Genomic DNA, 17,097 nt, shown 5'->3' on the forward strand with positions numbered 1-17,097 from the left:
GTTTTGTAACAGAAATAAGAAATTCTCAATAAAATATTAAGATATGTCTCCACCCAAAACAAATTGTAGCAACAGCTCAAAGTAAAATTCCAATTATATAAGTAGGTTCAACTTTCATTGTGTGACTTTCCTTTAAATTGTTGTGTGGAACGTATGTAGTCCATATTTTACTACATTTTGAGAATTTTTAGCCCATAATTTGGGAATTGTTAGCCCATGTATATGTACATATTTAGCACTACTAATGTCTGTATCTGGCATTCATTCCAGTCACATGGCGTCCCCACACAGTATGTCTGCTGGATACGGCTGCTCTATCAAAACTCCATCATTGTCGTTCACTGCCCTGCTGGATTGTCACCCCTGTCCCAGTTTGATTTGTATATGCCAAGAATTGGCCCTGTCACCACTTTTATTTATCTTATGTATGGGTACAAGCACCTCGTATCTCCTGTTGCCACACCCATGGTCACTCCTATATGATGATGGTTCCTATATGATGATGGTGTCTTCTTTATACCAGAAGATTGTCAGCATATTCAAGAGCAAGTTCAGGCTTTCAGAAAACAGACTACGACTGATCATTAAAAAGATGGAGTGTCTTGGAATGCAGACCACACAGCTGGACGAGATCTTAACAAAGTGTCCCAATTTAATTATCTTGATTCGTTAGTGGTGACAATGCACATTATCAGATGCCTGCGCTCAAGTTAATGTGGCTTGGATGAATTGGTGGCAGACTACTGGAGTTCTCTGTGATCGACAGATACCCCAAGCACTTAGTCTACAAGACTGTCATTTGACTGGTTGCTCTGTACAGCTCTGAATTCTGGCCAACAACAGTTAAACACAAACAAACACTGCAAATGCGATGCTTTGCTGGTCTTTTGGCCTAACCCAACTGAACGGTGTCAAACACACATTTGGAAAAGCTTGGGTGTTGCTCCAATCATGGACTAAATTCAAGCTAGACTCCAATAATATGGTCATGGTCTACGTCATGAAGGAACATATATGGTGAAGTTGGCACTGCATCCCTCTGTGCCTGGGAATTGAACATATGGTCAGCCCAGGATGCTGGCTCGATCAGATACAAGAAGACTTGCAGTTGAACTCGAGTAATGCACTGTATACAATCAATTGGAGACTGGATAGCCGAACAGTGGACCCTGTGCCAGTGCAGGAAAAACACTAAGATTATTATTCATTTATTCATTCATGTTGTTTTGGCTAACTAAGGACCACGTTATTTGAATTGTCTCCTTCCCTGGGCCATAACATTTGTTCAGTACTCCTGCATTCGTTACCAGAGTTGATTTCTTTGATTCATGCCTTCCCTGTTTTCAGTTTTGGCTTTTCTTCAAAACTCTTGTGATGTTGAAATTTCTTCTTAAATGGGTTGTGCTCCATTATATCATGTGTGATGCCCACTTCTTCTAGATCTTTTTCTACCTCTCTGAACCAGGCCCCTTTTGTCTTATCTTGGAAGTAGGAGAAAATCCACTTGGTTGACCTTGCAGGGCTCATTCTTGTCATGTGACCATAGCAAGAAATCCTTTTCTTTTGCATCGTTTCGGTTATCTTTTCTATGTGAAAATAGAGCTTGAAGTCTTCTACATTCATCTTTGTCTTTTATGGAGCCCAATATTTTCCTCAAAATCTTTCTTTGATTTCAAGTTTCTCAATAAGGCCTTTTTTGTTCATTGCAAGGCACTCTGCTGCATAGAAGACCTCCGGACTACTGTGCAGTAGTGTTTAAACTTGGTTTTCAAGGATGTTGATCTTTTGTAGTATACTACACCCTTGGTTAGATGGTATGCCATTGTTATCATGATCATCATGATTATCATCATCTCTTAACCCTCTTGCACTCAATGTACCGAACTATCAGCATGAGAGGCTCTGTCGTATAAAGGGTTTTAGCCATTTGTATGGCTGTTAAATTGCAGCAGATGTTTGTGACAGTAACCTAAAGCACTAGTTCTCATTTTACTGAACAGATAGATCCACCAGCCCTACAAAATATTTTATTTTCGACAAATGAAATCTGTTGACCATGAATGTTTAGGTTGTGATGGTTAAAATTTCATGGTGTGGGTCTGTTTTTGTTTGGCTTATGAATTTGCTAATTTATCCTGTTATCAGTTTCCAATACAAATCATACTTATATCAAATTATTCAGAAATAAATATATACCAGTAAAGAAATCTCATGAAATGATGATCTATTTTTGTCATTGAAAACTTTTTTAAATTTTCAAAATTTAACATTTTTTTTTCCACATTGCAGGAAGGTGTATTTATTTCTGAAATGTTCTTGGTTTTGTACATAAATGTGATTCATTTTAGTTTAATATGTGTTAAACTGTTTATGACCGAGCTCGATAGCTGCAGTCGGTTAAGTGCGGCCAGTATCCAGTATTCGGGAGATAGTAGGTTCGAACCCCATTGTCGGCAGCCCTGAAAATGGTTTTCCGTGGTTTCCCATTTTCACACTAGGCAAATGCTGGGGCTGTACCTTAAGTCCACAGCCGCTTCCTTCCCCCTCTTAGCCCTTCCCTGTCCTATTGTCGCTATAAGACCTATCTGTGTCGGTGTGACGTAAAGTAACTAGCAAAAAACAAAAAAAAACTGTTTATATGATGATTTTTTGTGTTTTGGGTGCAAAATTACAAAAAATGCATCAGAACTTTTCAAACAGGTTGCAGTGGATAGCCTTGAGTGCTGTGCGAAAAAGTTACACATTAATAATGTTTGTTATCTCATTATTATTATTATTTTGTGTTGAAGACAAATATGTTATAATATATTCTTCTTTATAGCTTGTGAGCAGATTGTCGTGCGCTCATTTCCAGTAACGTCTTTAACAAAGGAAAAGCGAGTCACTGTCCAGTACCTGGCTCATCTTGACCAATGGTTGCAGGAGGGATTGCAGCTCAGGTCATGTACCTTTCAGGTAGGAAACAGAAAATTTAGCAACATCTGTAATTTTATTCAAATTAACTGCTGGTTTTAAAAATAAAAATTAGCTTGTAGTTTTTCCAAATTAGCATTTGTTTTCTCCATTTTCATTCCTACAAGACATGGGAATACATGACAGGGAAAACAGGAGAGATAATAACTGTACCAGAGGTGATAAGATAAAGATGGAAGAATTACTTTGTGGATCTCCTAAATGTGAGAACAGGTGTAGATGAAATAATAGAGGTAGAGTATAAGGGTAAAGAATCTGAGAGTGAAATCACAGTGGAAGAGCTTAAAACTGCCAAAGGAATGAAAGTTGGAAAAGCAGCAAGATTGGATGAATTGTGTGTGGGGAATGACAAAAGCAGCAGGGGCCCTTTGTCTACTATGACTATATAGGCTATTTGAAAAGAAAAGTTGGGTACCAAGTAACTGGAGTAAACGAGTATTAATATCTATATAGAAGAACGGGGACAAGAAAATATCTTGTATCTAATATCTTGTAAGAAAGTATTTGATAATTATTGAGGAATCATACTTGTATCTCAGGTAGCAAAATTATTTGGAAGAGTGCTAAAAAAGAGAATGAGAAAAAAAGGTGGCGGGACAGTTACAAGAAGAGCTGTATGCCTTTCAAAATGGAAGATCAACACTGGATCTCATTTCCTGTTTGAGGCAATAAATGGTAAAACATTGAGAACACAGAAGAGATTTGTTGATGACATTCCTTGATTTAGGAAAGGCTTATGATATTGTACCCCAAGCAAAGGAATGGAAAATAAACCAACAGAAAACAAATGATAGAATGTTTGCAAATAATGTACAAAAATGTTTGCAGCAGTGTCCTGTTACACGTGGGGAGAAACGAGTGGTTTTGGAATGAAATTCGACTATAACAAGGAATCGTGCTGCACCCACTGTTATTCATAATGGTTAGGGACGAAATTGGGAAGGAGACAAAGGTAAAAATATGAGGACAGGAAGCTGAACGTAATGCTGTTTGCAGATGTTATTGTAGGAGGGGAGTAAACAGAGAGGAAGTACAAGGGCAACCTGACATGTTGAGTGAGATTATTGAAAATTATGAAATGCAAATCAGTATGGAAGAGAGTAAGACCAGTGTTGATTAGAGGAGAAAGGGAAGGAAATTATAAAAATACAGGGTCAAAACCTTGGTATTGTGGGGAGCTTCTAGTACTTGGGATGCAGATTGATTCAGGATTCAGGGCTGGACACGGGAATCAGTTAAAGAATTCTACAGGGAAATGTATTGTATCAAAGTGTGAGAAATCTGGTGTGGAGGAAGTACCAATGAAATGTAAAGAGGTGATGTACAGTAGAACCTCGGTTATACACTCCCGGAAATTACGTTTTCCCGCATTATTCGTTCAAATTACGTGGTCCTGCGAGCATCCTAATTGAATCATGTTGTAAAATTCTCACATTATCCGTTCCTTGAAGAAATGACTTCCCGGATCAACCGTCCAGAAATTTTAGACGCATCAACGCTAAAGCCTCGATTTTACGTTTTTCAAGAAACTGTCTCATGAAAGGACGGCTATGGCATACTTACAGATCGTGCTGTTAACGTTCCGTCATTGCAATAATTGGAGGAAGTACTGTACTGGAAAAGCAATCGGTGGCGAACTTTCATAAGGGACCACCTTAGAGTGGTATTGTTTAGAGAATCATAAAGAAATCATAAAGCAGAGTGTGGCCACAACAATTGAAAGGAGACAGCGCGCATTTCAACAACTCTACTGGAGTGCAGAATGAGTTTCGTCAAATGTTCGTACTTGCAAAACGTTTACATTATGTCCAGGGTTGGTTGTTTTTCTTCTTACTTTTTTTGATTGTATCGCCGAACAGGTTTTCGGCATTTCCCTCAGGGCACTGTATAGTCGTTGGGCTTTCAGGCAGGAATCAAAACTGCTCCTTCTTAACACAAATTTAGTATTTTAATATTATTGTATACAATTATGTTATCAAGATCTGAAAAGATGTTGCATTTTGCATACATAAAGCCATGGGATGTTTTGGGCTTGGCTATTACTGTTTTGGCCCTAATTTAAGACAGAGAATTTCACGTTTTTGTGTTAAAATGTTTTAAAAACTGCAGTCGTTTTATTTGTGCATGTTACATTAAAAAGTTTGTATCATTTCGCACTTGTGCCGAGTTGTCCAGTGAGCACGCTTTCTGGCTGTGCTCAAGGTCACAAATAACCATAATATATGAATTTTAAATTTTTTTTTCTCTTTCCAATTTGATTGTGATTAGTGGTGGACAGAATTGGATATAATGCATTCAAGAACTTTTTGAATCGATACTTACATTCAAAACCATATTCTCGAGTTCAACATAACCTTTAAAAGTCGATGTAGGCCTAATTTATGCGGTACAAGATTTCCATAAGCTGACTACGAACAGTATACCGATGACCAGATTACAAGGGAAGATTAAAAAAAAAAAACCACCGGGATTTAACCATCATGTTGGACGCTTTTGTATGTAATATGCTTTATTAGATTAGAGAATTAAAAACTAATTGTCGATTGTTATTTGGCTTGGCATTACCGATATAAGATTTTTCGAAGAGTTTGGCTGATGAAAGTTGCTGAACTGAAAGAAGTTTTCATGGAAAACTGACGGAAGTTTCCCCAGTAAAACTAAATGTAAAGTTTCGAGATTTTTAAGTCACGTACTGGTTTAATGTTTTAAGCCGGCCCTGCGGTCTAACTTGCCTGCATCTCACCCAGAGGGCCGGGGTTCGATTCCTGGCCAGGTCAGGCATTCATACCTGAATATGAGGGCTTGTTCCAGGTTCACTCATTCTACGATTACCTTTAATTGAGGAGCTATTGAACGATGAGTTGGCGACGCTGGTCTAGAGAGCCAGGAATAACAGCCAAGTGGATTCATCACACTGACCATGCGTCACCTTGTAATCTGCAGGCCTTCAGGCTGAGCAGTGGTCGCTTGGTAGGCGGAAGGCCCATTGGGGGTGTAGTTTGGCTTGGTTTAGGAGTATTTGTAAGATTATAATTATAGAGATTTTATTTCTGTGATGTTTAGCCATATTGTTGATGGTTCATTCGTTCTCAGATTTTCCATTTTCCCTCGTATGTTTTTTCCCTGTGGTCTCTCCAAAAGTGGAGAATCGAGGTTCTACTGTATAAGATATACTACTGCCCAATACTGACAAATGCAGTGGAGATGTGGACACTGTCAAAAGAAGTTGGGAGAATAAAATCCAGGCCAGTGAAATAAAAGTTTTAAGAAGTATGAGGAAAGACAAGAAAGGACAAAGTAAGAAGTGAGGACATCAGGGTGGAAATCGGAGTGGAAACCGCTTTTCGACAGAATGGAGGGGGTAAACTTAGATAGTTTGGACATGTTAAGATGGAAGAGGCAAAGTATGCCAAAGCAAATGGTGGAGAGCCAGGTATAAGGGAGGGAAGAGTCAAACCCAGCCTAATGTGGTTAAAAAGAATCAAGAATACTATAATTAGAAGAAACCTGAATTGGAAGACAATTAAGGAGGAAATATAATAATTAGAGGAAGGTGGAAAGGTGCCATAAACATCCCAATATGGCGGGCTCTCATTGAAGAAAATGGATGATGATGATGATGAAGACATTGAAATACATCCCATAAGATTAGATAAGAAATCCACTGTCTTTGCAAGATGTGTACCATTCCACTTACTGCAATTTGAGTGCTGCTTTAATGAACACTGTACTCTGGCTTGCTTTCAAGGGAACTTTCTCTCGATGCAGTATTGAGATGTATTATCAGTGTATTAGGTCACTCCATTCCACTTAGGTTACTCCATTCCACTCAGGCCAGTCCGACGTACATACCACATCTGCGGGACTCTACTCGTTCAGCCGGTTCGACGTACCACAAACAGCCGGTGCAGGTGGAAGTTGGAATGCTTATTACTCGTGTAACACTGCTGCATCACAGGATTTGTTTTCACCTTATGATTTGAGAACTTACATACTTTCATGCCATCTAATACGAAATAGATTGATATCTGTTGCTTTTGAATCATATCAATAAGGGATAGAACATGAGACACGCTCTATTTAGTTTCAAAGTATTTGAATTGAAAGGTATTACTTCCTTTCCTGCCATCTCGAGTATATTTTGTGAACTATATCCAACTTCAAAATTCTTGTCACTTATGAAGGGAAAGCACCAAAAGCAAATACTACGCAGATATTTTTTTGCTTCACAGGCTAGCGGCTACTCAGTCGCAATGGAATGCCTGGGCCGTCTCATTCTCTTATGGGTGCGGAGATTATTGGTTTGATAGATGACAGTAGTGGAAGTGATGTATTGGGAAGCAATATTTTTGGTAGTGATATGGACAGTGACTATACATAGCAAGAGGTTGCTGGGGAAGTGGTAGACAGCACAGATGAAGAAGAAATAGCTTCATCGTCGCCATAAGACCTATCTGTGTCGGCGCGACGTAAAGCCCCTGGCAAAAAAAAAAAAAAAAAGAAATAGCTTCAGCCGCAATAACTTTGTCCGCTGTTCAGTGGTTGTGGCGAGAGGTAGATGTCGTTACGAGCACACAAAAGATCCCCTTCGCAGGTGTGCCAGGTACAAGAAAGCATTTCGCGTCTATTTTAGATGTTTTTGTGCTATATTTTGATGACAAAGTGATTTACCTAATTGTTTGAGAAACAGACAGATATGCAGCAGAGTGTATACTTGGTGCACCCTTGAAACCAAGGTCGTGCTCCCAGAAGTGGAAACCAGTGACGGCAGGAAATTTGTGTTTTTGGGGCTTGTAATGTCCACGGGGACAGAAACCCACCCTGAACAGCTATTTCACAGGGGATGGATTTTTTAGAAACCCCTTGACGACTGCTTTCAATTGTAGAAATAATTTATATATTTTCTCTTGAGTTATTTGTTTGTTTTAATGTTGTCAATCTTATGTTAATTTTAAGGACACTTCCTCTAAAGCATTACTATGTCAATTTATATATTTTTCATCTAAACAGTGGTATGTGGCTGAAGATGTTGAACATGTACCACTTTTAACCATTAAATTGCCTTAAGCAATCATTGTATCGACTAGGTGGAAAATAAATAAATACTTAATTGTGAATGAGGAAAGTACGCGGGTGACGTCATGGTTGTCATGGAAATCGTCAAGGCCAAGCGGCACTTGGGAGGTATAGCCAGCTGCTGAATCTCTCGTCTTCACTCAAGCTCACACGCCGTAAATTGGGTGACCGACAGCCGGCGTTTTCGTGAGTTTCCCTGGTTCTCATCAAGTGATGCAAGCTCTTGGTGTTCCAAACGTCGTACAAAAAAATATATGTTTCCTTAAAACCAACAAATGTCATAAGAAAAATATATTTTAAAATTAATTCTGGTAAAAATAAATGGTGAAGTGGCACTTCACCTACTTCACCTGAAAAGCCACCCATGTTCGACATACGTGTCAGTAGCACAAATGTAGCAACATTGCAGCCGGACAAGATGCTTGATTTTTTTGACAAGACCAAGGTGTGTTCAACAGTGCCAATGGACTTGATTTATAAAAGAGATTAAAACAGCTGGCTGCAGTACCCATCTGATTTGTCACTGTGAATTTTGAAAGTTGTTCATGATTTTGTATTGAAAGCACAACCATTTGTGCATAAAAATCCTGTTGCTTCTATGAATAACTATTTAGTGCCTGTGTTGCGTGACTTTCCTCACTTTGGTTGTCCTGAAATCGGACATTCATAGTTATTGAGTGAATTTATTTGCGAGTATGCTCTTCCTGTATTCTTAAATAACATGGCTGCGTAAATAACAGAGTTCTTTGAAAGATCTGAACGCGAGAACGTGAAACAGAAAAGTGTGTGAAATTATTTATTTTCTACAGTATTTACTACCTAACGTTAACATTATTTTGTACGTTTTTGTTTTTCCACTGTGGAGGGGTACGTTTTTCACTGAATTTCGTTATTAAGTTGTAAGGTGTGATTTGAATATGTTTATTGAGTGATTGGCTATATACATAGTCTTACCATAAATACTGTCCCAAACATTTAAGTAAATTGACTCAAAATGGTTAGAGATATTTTAATATCTTAATAACAAGTGTTACATAGATGCATTATGAACCATAACCACAAATAATAATTCAAAATGGCCACCATTTGCACGCACACAGGCCTTAAGTCTTTGTGGCCACTCATCAATGGCATTACGCAACACATCAACTGGAAATTCTGCAACTGCCTTCCGAAGAGACTGCTTTAAGCTTTCAATATTGGAATGTCTTTTCTTCCAAGCCATCTCCTGAAGCTTGGACCACAATTTGTAGTCCAAAGGGTTTAAATCTGGACTTGCAGACGGCCAGTCTGAAGTGGAATGAAATCAGGAACATTTGCCTCCAACCACTGCTGGGTTGCCCGTGCCTTGTGCGCTGGGGCTGAGTCCTGCTGGAAGCTCCGGTTCCATCCATGGAAGAGGGTGTTGTTGAGATTCTTGACCAGTCCCTCAAGCACTATGTCCTGGTACACTTTAGCTGAAGTTTTGACTCCCTTTTCACAGAAATGGAGCTCCGTTGTGCCCTCGAGGTTCACACCCCACCACACCATAACTGATGAGGGATGATGACCCCTCTGGATCCTCTGAGCTTTTTCACCAGCTTCTCTAGAGGAATGGGCATATACCCTGTCATTTTGGGCATTGAAAGTCGCCTCAACACTGAAAATCTTTTCATCTGTAAACAGGATTCGACGATGACCATTAGCCGCGTAACGCTGAAGTAAGCACTTTGATTTTAGGAGTCTCTGGCGCTTCAGTTCATTTGTCAGGAGGTGTCCTTTGCGTTGTTTGTAAGCATGGAGTCCCAGGTCAATGCTTAACGTGCGAGACATAGACATTTTTGTTGTCTGTAACTCAAGAGCCATCACCGACTGTCTCCTTACCGGATTTCGTCGCACACGAGCCGCCACTGCTTTGATGAGTTCTGGCGTTCGTACTGTGCGTGGTCTTCCTTGTCGCGGTTGAAATCTCACAGTTCCAACCTTAACAAATCGATTTATAGTGTGCTAAACAAATTTCTTACTAATTTTCAGCTTCTGGAGGGTTTTGAAAATCTCCCCTGGTGATTGCTCTACCTTGTGTAACGCTATCAGGGCCACACAATTCTCATACTCACCCCATTCCATCTTGAAAACTTGAAAACTACACTTCTGCAGCTCAACCAACGACTCACGCCTCAAGATACTGGTTTTGTAGCCGCTCCCTTGTTCGGGCAGAAGTACAGTCACCCTCAAAATTTGGGACAGCATTTATGGTAAGACTGGGTATTTGAACAGAAATATACAAAACACTTAACATGTGCTGTAATGAACAATCGTGTTTCAATGCCAGCAAACCAGCGCTTGGTGGTAAAAATGGGAACTAGTCCCATATTGCTCATATTGCTGCATTGGGAAGGCGTATTACCGCAGTCATAGTAGAGGGCGATGCCTCTACATTCCCTCAAACAATGGCAAGGGCAGGTCTAAACTCATTTTGTGATATTTACATTCTGTTGATAATTCTACATGGGATACATACATGGGACCTAAAAAGCTTTTCAAAATTCAGCCTTCCCTGGAAATTACAAACGGAAATTTTCAGATGGTCTGCGTCCCCACCGAAAATACTTCTGTGGACGAGTCCCTTACACTCTGGAAAGGCAGACTTGGAGTAAAAATTTATATTGCCTTTTACATTTTTGTAAATATTGTGTGTGATTATGGACAATCCTGAACAGCAGTGGTCACATATATTGCTCAGAAACATTGGACTTGATCTCGGTAAGTAGTCCTAAAATTTTCATTGTGTTATATTTCGTAGATTTAACATTATGAATTCTTAAACTTGATGGTGTCTAAACCTCTGCTGAACTTCAATTTAAATACCACCTGAGAAGTGGGAGCTGTGGATTAAATTGCTGGCTTGAGGGGTTAAGATTGAGCAAGTTGCTTTGTGGTTTGGGTCATACGGCTCTTAGCTTGCGTTAGGGAGATAGTGGGTTTGTATCCCACTGTCAGCAGCCCTGAAGATGATTTTCTGTGGTCTCCCATTTTTACACCAGGCTGCACCTCAATCAAGGCCATGGTTACCTCCTTTCCACTCCTACCCCTTATCTCTCCCATCGTCACCGTAACACCTATCAGTGTTTGTGATATAAAGCTTTTTTTTATTTTTTATATAAGAGAAGCATCAATGGGTTCAGTTGTTCTGATATCTTATGTGCTCTTGCCCAAGTGTTACAAAAGAAAGAAAACAAACAAATAAAATAAAAATCTGGAGAGAGAGAGAGAGAGAGAAATATAATGGAGTATAGCTGCCTTAATACTAGGGAAACCACAAAAGTTCACTCTGCTGATTAATCCATTAGGACAATAAGAAATTAAAATACATTTAATTACTTTTCATTGGAACGTTTAAAATATTGTAGTATTGATTATTTTCTGTTTATTCAAATCACTATAATTTATACAGATGATTTTGTCCACTTGGAGTGAATCTCTCAAAGTCACAGTTCACATTATCTTGCAGAACATTGGTAGGGAGTCAAAACCTTCGAAACCCATATTCATTGAATTAGAAGAGTATTTACAGAGTTTGAAATTTCAATAAAATATCTTAAAATGAAGCCATACGGACCAAAACTTCTTGTACGTCTGTTTTGATGTGTTTTTAAATCCTTTGACAGTTTGGTAAAGGTGAAAAATAATTCGTCTATGCTTCTCCCTCAAGGAATTGAAATTGAATTTGCATAAAATGTAAGATCTTCATTCTTTATTGTCTATAGCTCATCAAATTGGCGTTTGATGAGGAAGTAACTCCTGAGAACATCGAGAGTTTTCGCAAATTGGTTCATCGTGTTCGCCATCCTGCACATATCCTACATCACTTTGCCTTTACTGGGCAGGTGGTAGTACCTCAGACACCATTGCACAAGGGCAAGGAAAAAAATGCCACTCTGAAGTAAGTTAGCTATGTTATTTGTGATAAAGGTGTTAAAGAAAAATGTAATATAGTATTTTATAATTATTTTATCTTAAAATTTCATCTGGATAGATTCTGTAATTGAAAAATACATGAGACTTAAGTTTATGTTGAAGTATACTTTCATTCTGATTACAAATTTGAAATGAGTCAAGTGGTTTTTTATTGCTAACATAGAACATTTGGGCAACACTTATTTAATTAGGAATGTTAATTCTTAATGTTAATTCTTTTAAATGGGTTTTGTATTTGTTGATTTTAATTTTAATACCACATTTGTGTGTTATAGGTTTATTAAACTACGTAAACTACCCATAGCAAGCAGGTACTTTTCACCTATTAAAAGATAGTTGTGAACTCTTGTGTTATTATATGAATATAATTAGATAAATGGTGGCATGACAGAGACAAAATGTAAAGTTAATTGATGTGTAGGATATGACTTATAGGTGTGCTTAGCTGGAAGGAGAATACATTTTGCCTAAGTCACATCTTTGTCTCTCTTTTGGTGTTCCACTCTTCTCAATAGTACACATATTATTTTAACTAATACTTACCTTTCCAGGGGTTTTGCCAAGAAGACTCTTCTTAAAACAGCCCGCAAAGCTGGTTTTAAGCCAAAACCTTCTTCAAAGCGACAGAAATATGTTCTGCCTAATTTAAATAATAGCAGTAAGTACCTGACATCTCCTGGACGAATGAGTTTACCAATTACGGATACTGGAGACTATGGCCCTGATGATGATATCTCAAGTAAGATTTTTTTTTTTTTTTTACAGATTTTCAATTTTATATTTATGAATCTTCCCTATTTTCTCATTATTATTTTACTAAATATTTTTTCACACTACTGCTACAAGAAAATAATTTTCCACTCACCTTATCCTCTTTTTCTTCTTCATCCATTCTTTTTTCCAGATTCTCCCTGTGTAGGGTAGTGTACCAAAGCCCTCCACCTTACTCGATCTTTCCACCATTCCTCTTCTAGTACTGTCTTGCTATCGACTTCTTTATCTGCAATACAGTCCACAACAGAGCTTCTCAATCTCATTCTAGGTCATCTCCTAGTCCTCTTTGCAGTCTCTGTATCCATGAATCTTCTCTGTGGTATTCTCTCTCCTGGCATTCTCATCATGTGTCCAAACCATTTTAGCTTTGCTATATCAATCTCTTCTTGAAGTTTACACATTTCCACGCTTCTCCTTATTTCCTCATTTCGTATTCTATCTCATCTTGTCTTTCCCTGTATGCTTCTCAAGAACCTCATTTCAGCTGCTTGTATCTTACTTTGGTTTCGCTTAGTCAACATCCAGGCTGCTGAAGCATAGGTCAGTATAGGTTTATAATAGGACGAGTATAAAACCTTCTTGCACTTCATTGGCACATCTTTGTTCAATACAATGTCCCTCACACACTGGCAGAAACTTTCAGACTGCTGTATTCTTAAATCAATTTCCCCATTCAAATTTCCATCTTGTGACATCACTACTTAAAGAGGTTCATTTCCTATTTTTATCACTCCCCTGGATTTTCTGTTACCTCTCGTCATAATCGAACTCTTGCTTTTTGCAGTACTAATCTTCATTCCAAAATTTCGTACCTCCCCATTTCATAAATCAACTTGTATCTGTACTTCCTCTTCATTATCTCCCCAAACTACAATGTCATCAGCAAAGAGCGTAGACTTCACTTGCTCGCCCATCATCTTTTCCGTGATATTAAGTAGAATTCTATCCATGATGATAATGAAGAGTAAGGTAGACAATACACTTCCCTGTCATAGGCCTGTCTCAACTCTGAACCATTCAGTTTGACCCACTTTGGTTCTAACACAGCTTTTTCAATTTTGATACAGTGCTATTACCTGTTTCAATCCCAATCTGTGCCTCTGTCAATGTTTTCCATACCAAATTCCTTGGGACACTGTCATATGCCTTTTCAGTATCTGGAAACGTTACTACCATGTCCTTTCTATATTCCCAATACCTTTCCATCATTTGATGCAATGTAAATATTGGGTCAAACGTGGACCTGTCTCTTCTGAATCCATACTGGTGTTCTGCCAATTTTCTCTCTACTCTTTCTCTTATTCATTTCTCCAAGTTTCTTTCAAGGATCTTAGCTGTATGAGGTGTCTGTGTCACTGCTCTGTAATTTTCACATTGCTTCCTGTCTCCTTTCTTGAAAATTGGTATAATGACCCCTTTATCCACTCTTTTGGAACATTCTTTTTTCTCCATATCACTCTGAAGAGTCCGTAAAACCACCATAGACCAACTGCTTCTGCTGCTATTATCATTTCCTTGCCTCATTTCATTCTTTTAGCGACCCACTTAATCTCTGCCATGGACACCTCATTTTCCTTATCTTCCATCTGCACTCGATTTCTCCTGGTACCAAGGTATTTTGAACATTGTAAAGGTGTTCAAAGTATTTTCACCACCTTTGCAATATATCCTGCTTCTGTGTCATCACTTCCTCCTGTTACTTTTTATGAAGTTAGCATCTTCACCTGGGTTTTTCATCTTTTTAACCCACTGGAATAAGATCTTTTTGCTTCCAGTTGTATCTTCATGCAGAGATTCAATGAATTTTTTCCAGCATTTCTTTTTCTCTTTTTGAACCACCTTGGAGCACTCCTTCTTGCAGTGCCTGTATTCGGTTTTGCATTCTGTTGTTCTGTTTCTCAGCCATTTTTTTCAAGCTTGTTTCTTCCTTTTTAACTATATCTTTTACCCTGTCATTCCACCTGGGCATTTCTTGATCTTTCTTCCTTCCTGATACTCTTCCACAGGTCTTTTCTGCAGACTCCACCATGACTGTTTTAAAGCATGCCCATTCTTCGTCAACTCTTCTGATGTCTTCCTTAGGTATACTTGTTTTAATGTGTGTCGGGAACTCTTCATTTACAGTATTTCCTTCTCCTGCAGTTTCCACACCCTTAGCTTTCTCTGCCTAATCTCAGTCATCTTTTGTATCTTTCCCATCTTAACTTAGCTATTACAACTCTGTGATCTCCTTCAAAAGATTCATTTGGGAGGGCTGTTAAATCTACCAACATTTTCCTGTTACCTTTCTCGACCAAAATGTAATCTATCAGAGTTTTGATTTTGTTATCCCAACTCTATCTTGTTATCATCTGACTGTTTTTCTTTTGAAACCATGTGTTGCCAATGATCGGCTCATTTCTTCTACAGAAGTCTACCAAAATATCTCCAGCCTTGTTTCTCTTTCCATATCGAAGTGGACCTATAATCTCTTCATCTCCTTTTCTTTCCTGACCTACTTGGGCATTCATGTCTCCTATGATCACAACTTGTTTGTCCTGTATATGGCCTTCCAGATATTCAAGGTATTCCTCTACATCTGTATCTGTATTTCCTGTTTGTGGAGCATACCCTTGAATTATATCTGTAACACCAGTTTCAAGTCTCAGTCTGACCTGTGCCGGGCTGAGTGGCTCAGACGGTTAAGGCGCTGCCCTTCTAACCCCAACTTGGCAGGTTCGATCCTGGCTCAGTCCGGTGGTATTTGAAGGTGCTCAAATACAACAGCCTCGTGTCGGTAGATTTACTGGCACGTAAAAGAACTCCTGCGGGACTAAATTCCGGCACCTCGGCGTCTCCGAAGACCGTAAAAGTAGTTAGTGGGACGTAAAGCAAATAACATTATATTACTCAGTCTGACCTTAATCAACCTGTCATTCATGTTTTCCACCGATTCTAGGTATTCCTTTTGGTCTTTTCTAGTTACGAGACCTACACCATTTTTGGCTTCTCTTCCTCCACTATAGTATAAGGTGTATCCTTTAGTTTCCTCTCACCTTTTCCTTTCTGTTTGGTCTCACTGATTCCCAGCAATGCTATATCTTTGTCAACCATAAAATCTACAATTTCTTCCACTTTCCCTCTTAGTGTCGCGACCATTGATGGCTGCTATCTTGATGTATTTGGTTCCTGGTCACCCATTTCTCACATTTCTCCCAGCATCATAAGAATTGCACGTCGCTTGTGGAGAACACCCTAGCATTTTCCGAGGCTTGAGTACACTTGTCATCATATAGGCTTTTATTACGATGGGTTCGCCACTCCCAAATGCATTTAGAGCTACTGCCAACTGGAACTTGTAGGCTGTTCCTAACTTGGAGAACAGATGCCTTTTGTAGCCGCTTCTCTGGAGTACAGATACTACAGTTGATATGGGGTTTCGGTGGCATTTCCTCCACTGAGGGCCCATTTCCCTTCTATAAGGACTCCTCTGCCCTTAGCCGTTGGTCCATATAGTGGGTCAGGCTATTTACTGCCGCCCAACACTCGGCCTTCACCTTATCCTGTTCATAGTATAACTGACATCTCATTCTTGAAAGAACACAAAGGAACATAGCCTAGATGTGATACACACTACAAATTGTTCCCATCAAAAAATTAAGAGGCTAGAAAGGAGGATTGAAATTCATACAAAGGTCCATCGCTTATTTTGTTTTGTTTGTCCAACCCTTGTCCAGTTTCTGAGTGGGGTCAGTATGAAGTGAGATGAGTTTTTGTAGCTAGTTTTTATGACCGGATATTAATCCTGATGTCGACCTCATGAGCGGACATAATGAGATGAAATGAATGGCATGATATATGATAGTTGTAAGAGGGTAAAACCTGATGTCAACACATAGCCTATTCCTGTTGAATAGCAGCAAGGTGTCTACTCAAGGCTAACGTCCCCATCCGATGGATGAATTGCCATCAACATCATATGTACTCACTCCATAAGAATACCATGGAGAGGTTTGGAATTCAATTCAGGATCACAGTCTAGTGATTAGAAATTGTACACCACCACCTCTTCTACCCTGCTGGCCAACATTCTGATGGTATCAGACTATATAGACTTCATGCCTTAACGACCATGGCCACCAGGCGGGCTACAGAGGACCAACACTAAAGCAGTTAAATCTCTGCTTTTCCAGTTCTGCCTCCTTCCATCCCCATCCTGCCCTTGTGCACTTACTTAATTTCTTTCTACAGAATGGAGTTTATCTCTCAGAATGGAAGCATGCCAATGTATGTCCTGTGCCCAAAACAGTCTATCATGATTTTCGGCCTATCTGAAAT

At 39.1% G+C, this 17,097-nt stretch overlaps 1 protein-coding gene across 1 annotated transcript in view; it reads left to right on the forward strand.

Moving 5' to 3' along the window:
• The window catches only part of Sbf (SET domain binding factor), an 851,001-nt gene that overhangs the window by 396,024 nt on the left and 437,880 nt on the right, over positions 1–17,097 (forward strand). The window contains exons 18-20 of the mRNA XM_067143032.2: positions 2,822–2,955; positions 11,796–11,971; positions 12,558–12,745. Of these exons, the coding sequence (XP_066999133.1) occupies positions 2,822–2,955; positions 11,796–11,971; positions 12,558–12,745 (498 nt within the window). The remainder of the gene's footprint in view (positions 1–2,821; positions 2,956–11,795; positions 11,972–12,557; positions 12,746–17,097) is intronic.

The sequence above is a fragment of the Anabrus simplex genome, chromosome 3 (genome assembly GCF_040414725.1).
Source record: "Anabrus simplex isolate iqAnaSimp1 chromosome 3, ASM4041472v1, whole genome shotgun sequence".
Taxonomy (NCBI): Eukaryota; Metazoa; Arthropoda; class Insecta; order Orthoptera; family Tettigoniidae; genus Anabrus; species Anabrus simplex.